We start from the raw sequence: 17,524 nt of genomic DNA, 5'->3' as shown, positions 1-17,524 counted from the left end.
ATTTAGGCGACAACAGGAAGGCTTAGCGTGCGGTGTTGAAAGAAATTACCTTGCTCGCTACTACAAGCCTGCAAGACAATGCTATCAGACGGAAATAGTTTTGAAGATCTTTTCAAACATCACAATGCTAAATGCAAAGCAAACAACGAAATAATATTCGTATTTTATTCGAGTTTTCCACGATCGGAAAATAAAGAAAAAGAAACGAGAAAAAATGACGAGCATGAAACCGAAGCAAAAAAAATAATGATTTACTTCAAAGCGGGAAGGGAAAGGGGTTTAAAGGAAGCTGCAATGAAGATGTTGAAACTTGCCGGCGGTAGACTACAATCCACTGCAGGGCGCTAGAACGCAACGGGTATGTTACTTGATTGAATTGGCAAATAGCAGCTCGTAATAAGGTGGCTACGGTCACTTGACTCCGGGTTAAAAACGGGATATGGGATTGAAATTTGCGCTGACATGAAAAGTATGGAAATACAGCGAAGCCCTGCGTTCACAAACATGGCTTGGTTGTACACAACGACGACATACGATCACAGGTTCATAAGCACAGGACTATTTTTGTAAAGTCACGGAGAGTGCACAGTTTGCAAGCTGTTGGTTACGTCACAACCGTCGTCTACACTCTATACACAACATAGCGACATAATACTGTTTGGTGGGCGACATGCTTTCGTGCATGCCAGGAAAAGCGCAGAATGTGTCGGTTTTCCAGTTTACGTTCAACCACCGCAAAGACTTGGAACAATAAAAGCACCTGGCGACGAAACTGATTCGACTTTCATATTTGTAGACACCTACGATCGATTGAAGGAAACAGAATGCGCGCAACCATTGCGCGTGTCGGAAACACTAAAAAGGCTTACTGATGACCTTCACCCAAATGTGGAAGCAGCTTTGCGTCAAGGCAACAGGGCGCAGGGTGCCACCTGCCGGAGGTAGTGGAAAGCGTGGCTATAACGTGGCTTCTAATTGGATAATCTGTAAACATACAAATGTACATATTATTGGTGGTGATTGGAGGATCGCTTTATCACCGAACAATCGCCGTCAGTACGACTCTTTGAAGTTGCTATGTGTTTTCGCAAAAAGGATACAGCAGGATTAAAGCAGATTCCAGTTAAGGTAAGATGGAAGACCCTGCCCCCCATTCACGCGCGACTTAACCCACAAACCCGACCCCAACCAGCGATCCATACGACTGGGGGTGAATTAGGAACGAATCATCAATTCGATAGGGGGTGATTATGCGGTTACACAGAGCGAGGAGGTTGATTCGAGCGGTTGACACAATTCGGTAACAAGTCGGGAAACGTAAACTCGGGGGCACGGTCACGGCTTGTTGAGTTCCAATCCCGCGTATGTGTGCGCCTCGTTGGATCCATATATGGCCGGATGGCGTGGATCGGGATCCCGTCATGCAGAGTGCTTCCGTGGCACGCCGGGGCTCGCTCACTTGCATCGCGCGCGGGGTTTAATTTCGCTGCGACCAACTTTCTCTGCCTCACGTTTTTTTTTGACGGCCTCACGGCCGGGTTTTGGATGTTTTGTCACACCCGAGGCGTTGCGAGGTATGCGCAAGCGTTAAATCGACACGCCACTTCGTGAGCATAAACTTTGGGTATGCACAGCTTTTTGCTTGACTCGTTAAGCCGCGGAGACTGATGCATTAAAATGTTTGCGTAACGAAAGGTGGACATCTGCCAGTGCGACTGACAACTATGGGTGCCCCCCGATCACCGTAGCGTGTTTTGACTCTTGATAACTGGATCAAGTCGGTATTATACCAAAGTTTTCAGCCAGAGTTGGCAAAAAAACAACATTGATTTATCAAACGCATGTTATAAATAAACAGCACCACCATCTTTTTTTAGTTTAACATTTATTTGATTATTCAGAGAATGACCTAAATAGTCCGTGCTGATCCGTGGTACCCGAAATGCCGTGTCCCATTTGCTTTCGTTGTAGAAGCCTCTTACTTCTGCGTGGTTGTCCAGCAAATATTGGTGACAGCGAAATGTTTGTTATTACAACAATCCTGGATTTGCCAGTGAGCGATTTGGCGAACTTGGGCGCGACCCCTCGGCGCAACTGTTTCTTGCATTACACCAAGCTTGACGAGGTGTTTGTACTTTTCCACATGACAAACGCAGTACAATGCGATACTCAACAAATTGGCGGTAGGCGCGCGCGCTGACTTTTCGCGAGCAAGGCGCTAATGGCGAGGTAGCGTCAAGCACCAGTGGTCATTGTGTTGACGGCTAAACACAAAGATGCGATGAAACGCAAAAAGTGAGCGTTGCAAAGCCGAAGTTTAAACAGCAATTTGGGCAGTAGGTGCGGCGGTTGGCGGTGCACAGAGATCAGGAAAGAGCCCGTTAAGCAATGCAAACAAACTTGGCATCTAGAAATCGTCCGATTGCGCGTTACAGTCAACTCAAAAAGCGCACCCGGTGTTCTCAAAGCATGTGCGAACGGACGTCGATTAAAATTTATTTCACCGAGCTAACCGCTACATAATTATCCCTCGCACGTCAGAACAGCTCGTGCACTGGCGTATACCGTATCGTCGGCGGCGATCCCGATATATCGCAAGCAGGAAACCTAGTACGACATGGTTTAGCTGTTAACTTGTCGTGTTGAGAGGCCGCCTTAAGCGATACACGCATCGATTGTTACAGCGCATGTTTGGCATTCCGTCCACGTCCGAACTGGGCAATGCATCAAAACGGAACTGGACCAGCCCGTTTCCTTTTGTTTCTCGCCCTTACGGTTGGCTTAGAATCCCCGAGTCCGTTCTCTGATTGTCAAAACAACGCGGAAACAGACGCGGCGTGGAGCGGCTGTGATCGGAAACGGGATTAAAAACCGCCAAGTTCTAAAGCGGATTGATAGCTGCGAGAGTCACAACAAGCTCTAAGCAAACCGCGGGCAAAAGAATAGAGGTCTTGACAAGCTGCGACTTGTCGTTCGCCTGAGTTTCATACACTTGGTGTTAACAACTGCGCGAGGTGTAAGCAAAGGGACGAATAATCGATTGACGTACGCAACAAAAAATAAACAAAAGTATTTCATGTTGCATAAACTTTCTTATGTGTGTTTTCAAGTGGGATATTCGGATATTAGCGCTGACGAAGCAATTTACAATGGGGATTTATATTTGAAGGTAAATGGGGTAATTCCTGTTTGGCTTACTAAGGACGTCCAATATGGAACATCGCCCACAGCCAATATATGACATATTTGACTCACCGGTGCATATTAAACGAAGGCATTTTCACACGTCCGATTCTTTGGGCAGACCGACACGGGGAGGAATCGGAGGTGGCGACGAGATGAAAGGCTGAGAATGATGACGTCGGGTGTTGTTGTGATGATGTGAGTGGAGAGCGTGCATCTTGTGATGCGAGGACTCCATTCCATAACTTCGTGCTCCGTGGCGAACAGGAAGAGGTGGCGAGGAATTTTTATGTCCTCTACCGGACATCAACGCGTCTTTATGCGGCACTGAGACTGGAATGCGAGGTGATCTGGGAGCGTTACCACCGCCCGTTGAAGTCTGTTGCACAGAGGGTGCGTTGCTCTTTTTGCATGCCGCCAACCAGCGCATAATACGAGCATTCTTTTCAATAATGCTCACTGTAGGCACTTGTGCCAGGCTGGCGGTCATAGGGTCGACTTCCATCGGCACCGACTCGTCAGGGCCATCCCGCACGTATGCCGAGGCACCTGCGTCAAGGTAAATACGGTTTTAAGGGCAGGTTAACTATGCTGAGCGTTTGCGTTAGAACTGTGTTGACAATTGGTTCAGGAATTTTAGGGTGTGTGCCTGGTCCCAGTTCCCCAAACTTACTCTTAAAAACAGTATTGTTTTGTAAGCAAACCTATTTTTTGCAGCATGCCTTGGAATAGCAAATTCCAAAAAATCAAATGGTAGTTGTTTACATAACATTGAATACAGCAAATTATTGTAATTGTTTCTGTTAGTTCTGCAGTTAACAGACAAAAACACAAACCTGCGAATGAGAAATCAGATTCACTGCTGACAAGAGCTGTGGTGAATAAAGTGTCTGTGGAATTTGGAAGTGGGGACCTCATGTATTCGTCCATTCCCATAGTGGAGAAAAATCGATCCAACTCGTTTTGGACCAAACTAACGTCAGACTTAGACCTAAATGAAAATTTATTAAAGTTCAACTTAAGCAGTTTGTTAATGATATAAATTAAATTCGGGTCAAGGTCACAAACCTTTGTCTGTTTCTCTTCAGTGATGAACTCCTTGAAGAGGTTGGGGTCCTCTTTAATGAGGAGTAGGGAGTTGATGAGGCTGATCTGGAGCTATGTGGAGGTGTCATTCTTGCTGGCTGTACATGACAACAATGTTTAATAAAATTATTGAGCAAAAGTTCTAAGTTACAAGGATTTGAAATACAAACCAAATTTGTCATACATTTTCATTTTTAATTTAATATGTGACATTTTGATGATTTTGGGACAAATTTTAATTATTCATGCCATTAAGCCAATATGTACTAGTACTACACATGTAATACATAGAAAACAGTTGTATACAGTTGAGTAAAAAAACGTACATGTGTATGCACATTGTACCTGTTTGTGGGGTGAAATAGTCGGTGATACAGGTGCATTGGTGTGCCGTTTGCTGTTACCCCTTGTTGAAGTGGGTTGCATGGCATAGGGTAGGGTTGGCTTCAGTGGGGCCACAGGATTTACATAAGAATGCTTTGATCTTCTTGGTTTCAAATCATTGGCTGTCAAAGCTAAGAAACATACATAAAATTCAACATGTTATATAAACATAGGCATTTAGCTGTCAAAGCCAAGAGGCCATAAAACATATCATATACCCTTTGTGCATACCTGTAAATGGTTTTGTGACATCAGCAGATGCTGAACTTTGTGTGTTTTGTGAACGCATGGTGTTGATATGATCATCTCGTCCTTGCCCAATGCGACTGAGGGAATTAGTGTTGCTTCTGAAACCAATGTTTGGTCAAATCAGTGGCACTATGTTTCATTTTTAAATCAATAAATAGGAAGTTGTAATCTATGGCATCAATGATTTTCAACCATTGCAAAGTAAAGTTTTATATGAATAAGTATTGCACATAATAATAATAATCTATCCAAATACAATTGTTGATGAACATTATTATATAACTGTGTGCAGGATTTACATCACACACTTTTGTTCAAACTAAAAAACAATATTCACCTTGGTCCACAATCAGGTGCCACCTCCCTTCTAGATCTGGGTGCCAACATTGGTGAATTAGGAATGTCACCTGGAACTTGCTGATTTGTCGACGGAGCGAGATCAATTCTATTCAAAGGTTGTGAAGCATTTCCCAGGTTTTCAGTGAAGTTGGTCCACTGCCTGGACTCTGAATACTTGTCATCGTACATTTTGCGGGCATCATCCTGGTACCTGCTGTGTCTCCTATGCACAGAATCAGGTGAGGAGTTGGAGGAACTTTTTGACCTCCCATGTGATGATGGTGCTGTGTAGTACTTTAGGGAACCCATGCCAATGTCCACATCATTGCCACCAAAACAATCCATATTTTGGTCTCCGGTGGGTGTTTTGGAACGAGAACTTGGGGTTTTTGATCGAGGTGGATTGTCGTATTCCATGTCACCAACGGCATCACCACCTCTAAGGAGGTTGTTGATGTTTTCAGCAACTGAATTTTCAGTACTCTGTTGCCGTGCGTAAGGTGTGTTGGTCGCTTGGCCAACTAGTGTCTTTGACTCCGCACTGGCATCAGGTGAGAGGGAGTCCATGTCTTTGTCTAACTCCAAGGGATTGAATATTTCCTCGAGTGCTTCAGTGATGCTTTTCCGTGAGCCTGCCCGAGACATGTCTGCCAAGACAAACAATGTAACTAAGCCTTAAAAATGTTTGAACTAAAGCTTTAGCTATGTAAGTACATTGTACTGTTTGCTATGCATGATAACAAATGGTATACATCTGAACATAGCTACAAACCAGGCTTCACCCAGGACTTTCACAATAAAACTAATCCATGAACCAACCTTCATGATAAGAAGTTCTGCTGCTCTGCAGACGCCTGTTATCATTTGTGGGAGGTAATCTGCTCCAAGACTTCCTCTGTTTTGGCAGGTTTGTGAATGGTGTTGTCAAAACCATATCAGGATCAGGTGTTAATGACGTTGGTGCACTTTGCTTGTTCTTAAAAAGATAAGCAACATACAATACACTATATTTTTGCAATGATTTGTGTTGGTTACAGATTGTTATCGTAATGTCACATTTCCACACAACTTACCATGGCTAACTGTAAACTAGTGTCCATGGTGTGTGCAAGATCCCATGATCGTCTTTTCAACCTCTGTGAGGAGACCCGACGTATACCCGGTCCTGCATCCTTTTGAGTGATATCCACATCATTTCCTGTAAATATGGACAACACACAAACATTTTATCTATTTGTCCAATTGGTATACAATGTATATAATCAATCAATTTCATGAACACACACAAACCTTCATTTGAATCTTCATCTTTTGCTGTTGAACTTCTTCGCCGAACAGCCACTGGACCTTCGAAACTTTTGTTGACGGAACTTTGGATGTTAAGACGATTATTGGTATCTCTGTTTTCGATAACAGACAGTGGGCGGTGTTTCAGATATGTTGGCTTGTTTGATGGTCGAGGCTTGTCTGTTTGCATTTGGTTGATGGAATTTTCCAGCTTATCAGAGCTCTTTCTCTCCAGTGCACTTTTTTCTGTGTTTGTAATTTTGTTCGGGACAACTGTGAAAGTGTTTTTCTTTGGTCTTGAACTGGGTGATACAAATGCCAGACGGTTTTCATCTTGAAGTTTGGTTCCCAAAATGGTTTTCGGATTGTATTTTGGCATGCTATTCACTTTCTTCAAGTTTTGTCTTGCATGTTTAAGTTGTGACCTTGGACTCATCACAGGGTTGTCAGAAGCAATTCCATTGGATTTTGAGGTGTCGGACACACGACTTGGAGCATGCTCTCTGCTTCTGTATACATTGGCACCAACACTTGCTGAACGAACTTTACTTGATTTGCTGGCAGTAGATGGTCTTGATTGTCTTGACCTGGTTGAATCACTGTCTTCACTTGTGACCCCACCAGCAATTGTTGAAGTTACAGCTTTTATTCCTTCTTTTGCTTTGCTTAGGACATTTGAAAACGATTTGCCCCTTCGACTGTCTTTGGGTGATGAGCCTTGGTCATGCAGATCACTCTGACTCACATCTTTTCTGCTACTGGCCTTGTTTTTGGTGTATTTTTCAACATGTCCCACTCTACTACCTTGTGATGATGGGGACAAAGCTTTTAACCTGTTTGCAAAGTCAGTATCAGTTGAGGAACGAACAACAGTTTTGTGAACAGCTTGGATGCCACTGTAAAATGTTCCATTGCTTTGTGACCTGTGAATGCTATCTTTTGAAATGCCATTTGTGACATCACAGCCGATATAGTCACTGACATCATCTTCATCAACATTTATTGGTGAACCAGTAGAGGCAGTTCCCATTGAATGTGTTCCAGTACTATCATTGTGAGGAGATGTACTGTGGAGTTCTTAAAGAAAAGTACAAATGTAAGGGTTGGCATTCAAGGTAATTATTCTTCAAAAACTAACCTAGTGTAAATCTTCTTTGTCGGGCTTTGGAACTTTTGACGTACTTTAGCTTGTCAGCTTCAAGTCGTTCTGCAGCTGTTTTTCGTCTACTTTCAGGATCTGAACAAATACAAATTACCTTTACAATAACTAAACTTTACTCAAATCAAATCATTTTATTTCATACAAAAGGACAACATGGATGAACAACATATATACACACAAAGTAAAAGGGCACAGATAAAACAAAAAGTTGATAAGTCACGAGCACATCCTATGTTTACACATTTAATAACTAAACTGCTGAGTTCTTACTTTGCTTAGTGGCGGTGTTCCCACGCAGATAATCTGATGTTTTGCTCATCATTCGAGAGGGCGTTTTGACATAACCGATGTTTGGTGTACAATCAACAGCTGTCATTTTATGCACAACACACAAACGTGTGTTTTTATCAAAATAAAAAACTACCTTTGACACAGTTTTAAGTTGTGGTGAAATCTGAAAATGGGTTAAGGTGTAAATTACAGGAAAAACAATTTCCAGTCTACCTAAGGCTATCAAACTACAGTGGGCACAAAAAACAAGTATATATGCGTATGCCTACAACAAAGGTATGCAACTGAGATTATTTTTCTGAAAGCCTGGTGTAAACTATCTATTTGCGTTCAGCAAAACGAGAAAAGGGACTCGTGCTCTAGACAAACATTTCATGAGCTTGTATAACCCCAAAGATTAATGTTCGCACCTACGCGCGAAAACGCAGCCCGGACTCTTCAAGCAAACGGACGGACGAACGACCGTCAAGTCACTAGGGCTATTGACGACAACTTGATGCCCGAATCAGCATGACCCGCGCGGAACGGCCGTGCTTGAAGGCACTGGAAACAATAGTGTTTAATCAGTTTCCTTTTGTTCGACCACTCGCCTCTATACAGCTGATGGTGAGGGCTTTTCGAGGTGCTTCATATCGGTATAATTTGTCGAATTACAGAAGAACAAACCATACAGGGCAATCATACAGGCAACAACGTCCAATAACCGCAACAAAAGCCTTTTCGTGGACCTGTTACGAGTAAAGAGAACGCCATTTGCGAAAATGTGGTCGACATTAGCGGAGTGAAGAGAGTGTAGGGCAAATACGCAGGCTGCGCCCAAATGACGCAAATTTCATTTCAGAATCTTTTTTCCAAGCAGTTTTGCCCTAACAGACTCATTTGAAGCTGCGGATATATCCATTAAAAACCTTTTTGTGGCGAAAAATCCTCAAGTCGACTCTCTGTATCGTTACTTTTTTCATACATTCCGCTTTCTACGAATGACTATCCACTTACATCTACCATCTCAGCGGGATTACGCTTACTGGCAAATACTAACGGATTACCAAAATGATTGTTCAGTCCTTCCAACATTCCTATATTGTTAACAGAGTTTTGGTTTAGTAACGAAACAAAGCCATGACGCCAAAGAAAACGCTCACTGTGTTGTGATACGGATGACTAGATAGCGACAGCTCAAGCTATGTCAGAAAAAAGGGGAACAGAACACCAACACCAAGAGTAATTTGACCTAGACCAGTTTACTGTTTTACCTGAACTGCCGTTTCTCCCAGCTGGTTTATTTGACAAAGTAGGTTTTGTGTAGGCTACTAACACTTTTCTTGATGCCCACTAACACCAATAAATCGGCCGGTAGAAAAAACGTGAACTCGCAAAAACTAATCCTATTGCTACAGATAGTGCACGTGAATCAATTGACAACAGAAGGTAAAATAAGAAAAAAATCAATTTAAGATATCAAGGACACAATAGTCGGATACCACTGAGGGTTTGACGTTGATGATTGCAATCAGATTGGCCCAAGCCTTGATCGACGTTCCTTCTTTCAAATCAAGGCAATTAGGTCACCCACGGCAGGAATTAATCTCTTGGTTTTGTTGACGCGACTTACGAATTAAATCCTATCGGCTGAGGTACTCGCATACAATGACAGTTTTGCCTGTTCGTCAATTTTGTCAACTTTCTGTTAAATAACCGATTTTAGTGAATCTTTTTTACGATTTTCACTCTGGATAACCTACGGACATAAGGCAGTCGACTGACACCGTTGTCAACATTTACGACTGAAGTAGACTACCATAAATCCGCAACTAGGGCTTGTTAGCTGTGTCGACCATAAAGTTAACTTCTTACTCCGGACCCTAATTGCACTTATCTCTACTGATTCGATTAACAGCAGCAACAAGAAAGGATTTTCTGCAGTTTTATACAGTTTATAGGACATTGTCCTCGTTTAAACTTATTTGAATCCCAAAACACACAAATTTAAACAATTTGGCGCCTTGCTAAACAAATAAAAAATCAGTTCCTTTGCTTATAGCCTAACTTGTTTAATTCGGCAACAAACAACAAATACGATACAGCAAACCCATCAAGTGAACGATGGCACTTTAGTTTGTCACCTAACTTTCGCGACCCAGCAATCAGTAATAAATAATTTTCAGTGTCGTTAACTTTCTGGCGCCACGAGCTTATAACACATATTCGCAGGCCTGACCAAGAGGTACTCGATAAGTTTTCAGCGTCACTGAGTTTCTCACCGCGAGCGAAATACACGTCATTGGCGTTGCTCAGTTGTGTTTCAAAAATCGGCCCACACAGCTGAGAGGAAAATTATCGGGTGCCATTGGGCGCGCTTTGTCGTTGCCATCACTGAGGTATGTTATCTGTTAAATATTAACTATGGATGGTGTTACCAATATACCGCGGGGTGATATTCCTCTTAGGCCTCTTATCGGACTATGTTCATATTATGCTCCATGTCAATACGAAAACATAAACGTGGGTTTATTGTAAAAAAGCTTGTACCCAAACGGTTTAAGTCTGTTAACAGAATGACCACAACATGTTTGTGTAACCAACAATTAGCCAGCTTTCGGAGGTTGTAGTGGAAACCAAAACAGAAGAACAAAAACAATAACTTTCTCAAACTGCTGCTAATAAACCTGTATCTTCCCCGAGTGGCAAATTACCGTATAATCGACACACAAGACTGACAATATAAGGGTTAATAGTGTGCTTGACTGCAGTTTCGTGTTTCAAGTTGTCAAGCACGGTGCACGGGACCTACTGCCTATTACTGACAGCAGCTTGAAGTCGCGGCAGAGAAAATTACAGCAGATCAACGGATACAGCCTGACCACAAGGTCAGGTGGCAACATATACAGCGCCGACGTCGCAAAGGGCTCTCCAGCAGATCGATTGTAACTCGGCCCGCAGGGGTGTTAGAACGGCGTGCATGCACCTTGTATGGTGCTGACAGGTTATTGCCAAATCAACACCTGCTTTCCACGCCCTAATCAGCGCTGACATTATCATTATGTTCTGTGCAAATCAATCACCTGCACCAACTCTTCAAAAAAAACATAAAGACGCAGCTTTTGGGGCTACCAGAGCTTCTGCTTTGCCAATCAACAATGCGTTGGTGCGGCAAAATGAAACCAACGGGCATAAATAATTAATCGCACAGAATCTGTCAATTCGTTGTCCAACCAAATCCAACACCGAACCAAATTCAAGGCGCGTTTCCTTGGGGAATAGGACATATGGTCAACGACAAAACGAATACATCTTACGTTCCCTCTGCGATACGTATATTGAAAAACAATATACGGTCAGCGAATAACGTTAATTCAACTTGTCACAGATAAAAAGCAAAAAAATAAACGTATCGTGAATTCAGTCGGTATCGAAACGTTGACATTTTATTTATAAAAAAAATTTTTAAGTCTCGACATGAGCTTAGTTGTGAATGTATGGATAAATGCACAGAAGAACGTAAATGCACAAGAACGAGATGCCGTGCAACCTGAGTCGGTTTGCGCCGTCTACAATGACACTTTCCAGTACAAACCCCAACACGGGTTCGCGTCTTTTCAAAACTGTGTTTGACAACATCTACCACAACGCTGAGGCGTCACAAGACGTGAAGTCGGAAACCTCGTGATGACAAAAACAGCGGCAAAAAGTGTCAAGTCAAAACCGTAGGCCGCGCCACTTCCTCTGCTGTATCGCTTGAGAGACAATATTTCCATGACGTCATTCCTATCGTTGGATCGCACAAGGCCAACGGCCACTTGACACGGGTGCAATTGTCGCTTTGCGATTGGCCGCACCGACAAGTGTCCAAATGTAAGTAGGCCGGATACGCGTTTGTTTATAGTGTTTAACATGTATAACGTTTGTGGCATGTCCCGTTTCTTGTTCATATTAGAATGCGCAATTATTGCTCGATAGGTTAGGTACATTTTATTTTATTTTTGCACAAACACTGAACCAAACATACAACAACTTGCTGTTGGTTAAAAGAAACAAATAACTGTAAATTCCCGTTTTGTAAAAAATAAGCCGAAATAACCTCTCTATTTTGATTTAATCGCCTCAATTCAAGAATTCACTCTCAATACAGTCACTTTTTCCTTTTACGTAGAACAGGCAAGACATAATGTCTGAACTTCATAGCTCAGGTGACTTGTCCAGACAATGAAGAACACGGGCTAACAAAGCAGCAAATCGGCGAAAGCCCTTAAAAGTTAATTGAAACGCCCTTTCACAGACCGACGCAACCACAGCTGGTTTCAACGCGGAATCGACTTCCAGACAGAGACAGAAAACAAAAACTCCAAACCTTTCATGCAAAACCGTTGGCGGCGGCGCGCCGGCATGAGATAAGGTTAACGAGAACTACCTGGCGCTCAACTGTGGTGCAACACAGCACAGCTCCTTGTATCGTCAGTTCGTTTCGCTATGCGGTTCTTCAACACCGGAATGTTCAGTGATGAAGCCTGTGCCTACTTCCTAAAACTGTCTGCGACAAGTGAAAATCCACAATGTGCATATACATGTGTGGACTGCGAATTGTTAATTGAATTTCCGACATCTCCACAGATTACTACGATATACGTCGTCATTAACTCGTTAAAATCAGAGGAACTGATTATTTCGCTGATTAGCCCATCTACTCTTATGTGTATAATTAGATTTACAATTGTAACGGCTTTGATGCTTCCTGTTAGGTTTATCTCGCCTGAACAGTAAAACATATCCCTCCACGGCGGTGAACAACCTTTCTACCCAAGTCGAATCTTGTACGCTCTTGTCAGCAATAATATCGGCCACAACGAAGGGTAAACAAACCGCAGTTCAACGAACCTTCACGCAGAGAAAAAATGGTGAAGCATCCAAAGCACACAGTTAAGTGAAAGCGGGTCCGGTTGTGGGCAGCTTTTACGTAGAAATAGGCGGTTAATAAACCTATCGGAGCTGATGTAATTGTCACTTAAACGCGGGCCAGCTGCTCAAAATCTGAAGTGCGCTGTCGCCATTGTAATTACGATACTGACTTTATCCCGTAGTCCTGAGACGTAACGAAAAATTTCTGCTTAAAACGACGTTCTCTTGCATTTCCACCTCCCACCCATTCGCACACGCACGAAAATCAATTGTGATTCACACGGCGGTAAACAGTTCAACGTCACGCGTTGCCTGAATAAACGCCTGGATTTTTTCCTTTCCTTTGGAGAAAGTAACTTCTTAGATTTGTAATCCAACTAACCCGTCTCAACTGAAACTTTGTCATGTTTGCTTTATTGGACGGTGTAAAACATACTGACACTTGCTTGTACTCAACCCGTCTGCACGAACGAGAGAAACTCTCGTATTGACCCCTGCCGTGCGTCTTAGCTACTGGACTGTGGCTGACAAAGCAAAGGCCAACCCGCTGGCTAAGAGATGTTTTGGAAGAGGGCCTAACTTCAAAAGGAAAAAGGCGCGCTCGTCTAAACAAATATGACCGCACAAAACGCGACCCTCCAGTAATCTATTTGATAAGTGATAAACGCCTCAAGGCAAGCACGGAATGTCTCTATTTCTCTTGGGTTGCAGCCTCTGCCCCGTTGAGTCCGCGCGTGTTAACGAACGATACGATCTCTCACTAACATGAAAAAGACACAAACCGGAATGAAGCTGAACCAAATTTGGCACCTTGATAAAAACTGATTCTTGTTGCAGAGAACAGCATGTAAAAACACAATTGTGGCGAAAGAACAAACTAATTCCCTCAAACGAGAATATACACTTTCTTTCACTATGTATAGAAATATTTACAAGTTATTGGCTTTACACAAGGCCTTACTCTATGCGCATGGCGTAAGAAGTGCCACTAAAACAGCATCGAGGAGCTAGACGCAAACGCTCTAAGTGACCTTCCTGTAGAGCACTCTGGACGTGTTTGCGTCATCACATCGACTTCGGAAGGCTAATATTTTGAATTTTACTCTATAGGGAAAACTTATGAACACATTATTGTGGTCTCTCCTGGTTTATTTCAGGCACGTCATGCACTCGTGAGACGAAAGTTGTTTGCTGCCATCATTACAGTGGAAGTTTCAGCAAGGAAACGACGTTCCTGTGGGATTTGCAACACTCTCTTTCCTCTGCATTAAATCACTTCGTCACTTTTTGTCAAACCGAACAAATTTGTCATGACCATATGACTAACACTCAACATTTGTTCACAGTCTTTACCACCTAGGTTTATAATTCAGTCAAACGAAATGGTGTAGAGTTGAGTATTACACCGATTTCCAGGTTTTGCTTTCAAACTTCTATTTTGCTATAAATTCTGTAATACTTAACATACAATACATAACCAACAAAACAGTAACGATAACAAGAAAGTTACCCTGTTATGTTTGGGAGGCTAATTCTTATTCCAAAACAACTGATATGAAAGACCCAACCGCAAGAACTTTTGAATGACAGATAAACTGGATTCAATCGCAATGGATTTAGCATTTCGCTGGCAAACACTCTCCCACGCGGGTACTCAAGCTCGTGGGAAAACAAAACCATTGCAAGTAGATTGGACGGTTCGCCGGCAGTGGAACGAACCCGCAAAGGAAAAGATTACTCCCTGGCAAACTGGGGTGCGCGTTTCACTGCTAAGTGAAGTGAAACAGGATAGCATGTTGCAGATGGAGCAGGCGCCAAAAATGCTGATGTACCGCCTGGAAGTCTGGGGATCTTTATGCTCTGCACAATTAATGCTACACAAAAACATTGTAACCAATGTTAAGACAGTATTTTGAGTATTAACTAATAGTTGCACAAACTACTGTTTCTTCCTAAATACAAATTTTATCCAACTAGTCACAAGTTTTCACGGAAGAACATAATTGCATGGAGACAGTGTTAATGGTTTTCTTATAAAACACGATTTTGTTCCGTAACATACAATTTTCAAATAATATTCCAAAGTTTGACTTTTGAAAGCAAAACAACAGGTACAATTATATTTACGAACATTCTAAAGGCAAAATTCAGGTAAGTTACAAATACTAATGTGACTTTTGTTTTGGTTATGCCGGTGGTCAAAAACCACATTAAGTTCGTGATTGTCTGAAAGCTATGGGCAAACATTCCACGACCAGATTTGGGCTATTGCACAGCGACATCTAGCGAAAATGCATGTTTGTAAACAACTGCTGTGACTTTCTTTCCGTTGTCGGTTTCTTTGTGGACTATTATTTTACCAGTTTAATAAAATAAGCTCTCTGTTGTCGTAAAAAATCGTCCGATAATGAGCACTCGCTTTGTCTGGCATTTGTTTCTTTTTTTGTGCTTTTTGTTTGCAGCTGTATTCGGCATCTTGGTGAATTTCTGCGGCATTAGGCGTTGCGCTTGACAACTTCTTTTGCACGAAGCAAAAGTTATGAAAAAAGTTCTAAACAAAAAACCCCGTTCTAACTTATTTCAAAACAACAAATATATCTCATGTCATTTTACGCAAGGTGGTTTCCCTGTTTCGATACAAACTTCATCGAAAACGTAATTTTTTGCTAAGACAAAGCACAATTTATGTTTTTACTTGCTGATGTCAATTAATTATGTCTTACTAAAACTGTTTTAGTACCTCCAGATTTGTGAGAACATTTTTCATGACTGCAGAAAATAAACGTAATATTTTGCTATGTGGCCATTGACACGACTTCGTCGCGTCGGGAAAGATGACATCGTCATGGGTATTTCCGTGTCAAACTCCACTCTTATAGTTCGTGACAAACTTTCCTCGAGCTATTCATTATTGTTCTTGTTTTCAATGCAGAATCCAAGCATGGATGATAAGTGCGACTATTTATTCAAAATTATCTTAATTGGTGACGCTGGTGTTGGAAAAACCTGTATTGTTCAACGCTTTAAAACTGGTTCTTGGTTTGAGTCCCAAGCAAGCACCATTGGGGTCGACTTCTGTCTAAAATCTTGTGTAATTGATGAAAAACAAATTAAACTTCAGGTATGTGACCATGCTGTGTTCTATTATCGTTTTTGTGTTCTTGTTTCTCTGTGAAGTGCTAGTTATTGATATTATGATATAGTTGATTTAAACTAAAGTGTACTGCCAAGTTTAAAGTGAAGAAAGCACATTTCTCTTCACCATTGGCAGGCATATTTTTTGCAAGAAGTTGTTTATATTTCCAATAGGCCTATACAAAAAGAACAAACTAATCAAATCTATATTGATAAATTTGAAACCTCAACAGTTCTCAATTTCACTTGAAAGTGATTTGCATGCTTGAAATGTATGTAACTATGTGTCCTGATTTATGTGGACAAATGCTAGGCAAATAAACATAATAGGTAGCACTATGTAAGTTAACAAAGTGCTTTTTCATTTTTAAGGTTTGGGACACTGCTGGTCAAGAGCGATTCCGAACTATAACACAAGCCTATTATAGAAGTGCACATGGTGTAATTTGCACCTTTGATTTAACCAACGAAAGCTCATTTGACAATACTACAGAATGGATGAAGGATGTCACTAAGTACTGTTCACCAAACGTTGTAAAACTTTTAGTAGGTATGTATGAAATAGATCAAAAGTGAAGCATTTCGTTCATGAATGTGAGGGCTTATGTCATTACTTTGTTGCAGGCAACAAATGTGACATGGTTGTCAAAAGGAAAATCCCATTTGAAACTGCAGCAGCATGTGGTCAGATGTTTGGTGTGATGGAGTACTTGGAAACTTCAGCAAAAGAGAATACAAATATCAATGATGCATTTATGAAAATGGCTAAGCAACTGTTAAATCAACAGCAGAATGTTAAAGAGCTTGATATGGGAAAGGATGACGGTTTCAATATTGGCGGCAATACCCGTTCTGTTGGGACATCCTGTTGTTTTTGATAAATTGTCGCTCCTTTGTAGTATTGTTGTTGTGCAATTGTAATTTTTATTGTCTGTTATGTCGATTTATAGTGCCTTCAGGTGTTCTTTTATTTGCATCATATTACAATTTGTGTGTTTGGGTGGTATGACTATCTACATGCTTTGTTTTGAGTAAAAATACTTTTTTTTGTAAAATATCAAAATGTGCTAGTTTCAGTTTGTAAACTGTTTCGTTTTATTAGTTAACTGCCATTTTACACTTCCACACATGCTACACAAATATTTATGTGACCAACAGCAGTAAAGCAAATCATGAGATTTTTTGTATGCTTTTTCGTTGTGACATCTTATTAATGTTGTTAGCATTACTATTCAATAATTATACAATCAAAATGATAGTGTTTTAATATCGTTGTTGCGTTTGGATATACTTTATTATCTACTTGTCAAATTATGGCCTAATTTATTTTGATAAGCGTCTGTGGTATTTTAGGTTTGTGCAATGACGTACTGATTTTCAACACTAACCTCCATTTATTGAATAAATACACAATTTCATATTTCTGTTGTTTGTGTGATTTGGTGCACTTCGGCATCCAATTACCGGGAAGTGAATTTCAATGAACGGTGTTGCGCCATATCCAGTAAAGCGTAA

The 17,524-nt window shown here is 41.5% G+C and overlaps 2 protein-coding genes across 2 annotated transcripts; one reads left to right on the top strand and one right to left on the bottom strand.

The window, feature by feature from the left end:
- Nucleotides 1–151: 151 nt before the first annotated feature.
- Nucleotides 152–8,140, bottom strand: LOC145901746 (uncharacterized). The gene is made up of 12 exons (XM_082989517.1): nucleotides 7,961–8,140; nucleotides 7,667–7,765; nucleotides 6,532–7,605; nucleotides 6,315–6,439; nucleotides 6,061–6,217; nucleotides 5,240–5,888; nucleotides 4,885–5,000; nucleotides 4,615–4,784; nucleotides 4,252–4,367; nucleotides 4,020–4,174; nucleotides 3,256–3,732; nucleotides 152–984 (listed from the first exon to the last, which is right to left on the bottom strand). The coding sequence occupies exons 1-11, from the start codon at nucleotides 8,064–8,066 to the stop codon at nucleotides 3,281–3,283; spliced, it is 3,219 nt and encodes a 1,072-aa protein (XP_082845643.1). The 5' UTR covers nucleotides 8,067–8,140; the 3' UTR covers nucleotides 152–984; nucleotides 3,256–3,280.
- A 7,668-nt stretch (nucleotides 8,141–15,808) lies between these two features.
- LOC145903349 (uncharacterized) lies at nucleotides 15,809–17,413 on the top strand. Its single transcript, XM_082991425.1, has 3 exons — nucleotides 15,809–15,995; nucleotides 16,382–16,559; nucleotides 16,634–17,413. The coding sequence occupies exons 1-3, from the start codon at nucleotides 15,816–15,818 to the stop codon at nucleotides 16,885–16,887; spliced, it is 612 nt and encodes a 203-aa protein (XP_082847551.1). The 5' UTR covers nucleotides 15,809–15,815; the 3' UTR covers nucleotides 16,888–17,413.
- The last annotated feature ends 111 nt before the right edge of the window (nucleotides 17,414–17,524 follow it).

This window comes from Ascidia mentula, chromosome 5, assembly GCF_947561715.1.
Source record: "Ascidia mentula chromosome 5, kaAscMent1.1, whole genome shotgun sequence".
Lineage (NCBI taxonomy): Eukaryota > Metazoa > Chordata > Ascidiacea > Phlebobranchia > Ascidiidae > Ascidia > Ascidia mentula.
Note: the sequence above shows the minus strand (reverse complement) of the source record. Positions and strands in the feature narration are given on the sequence as shown.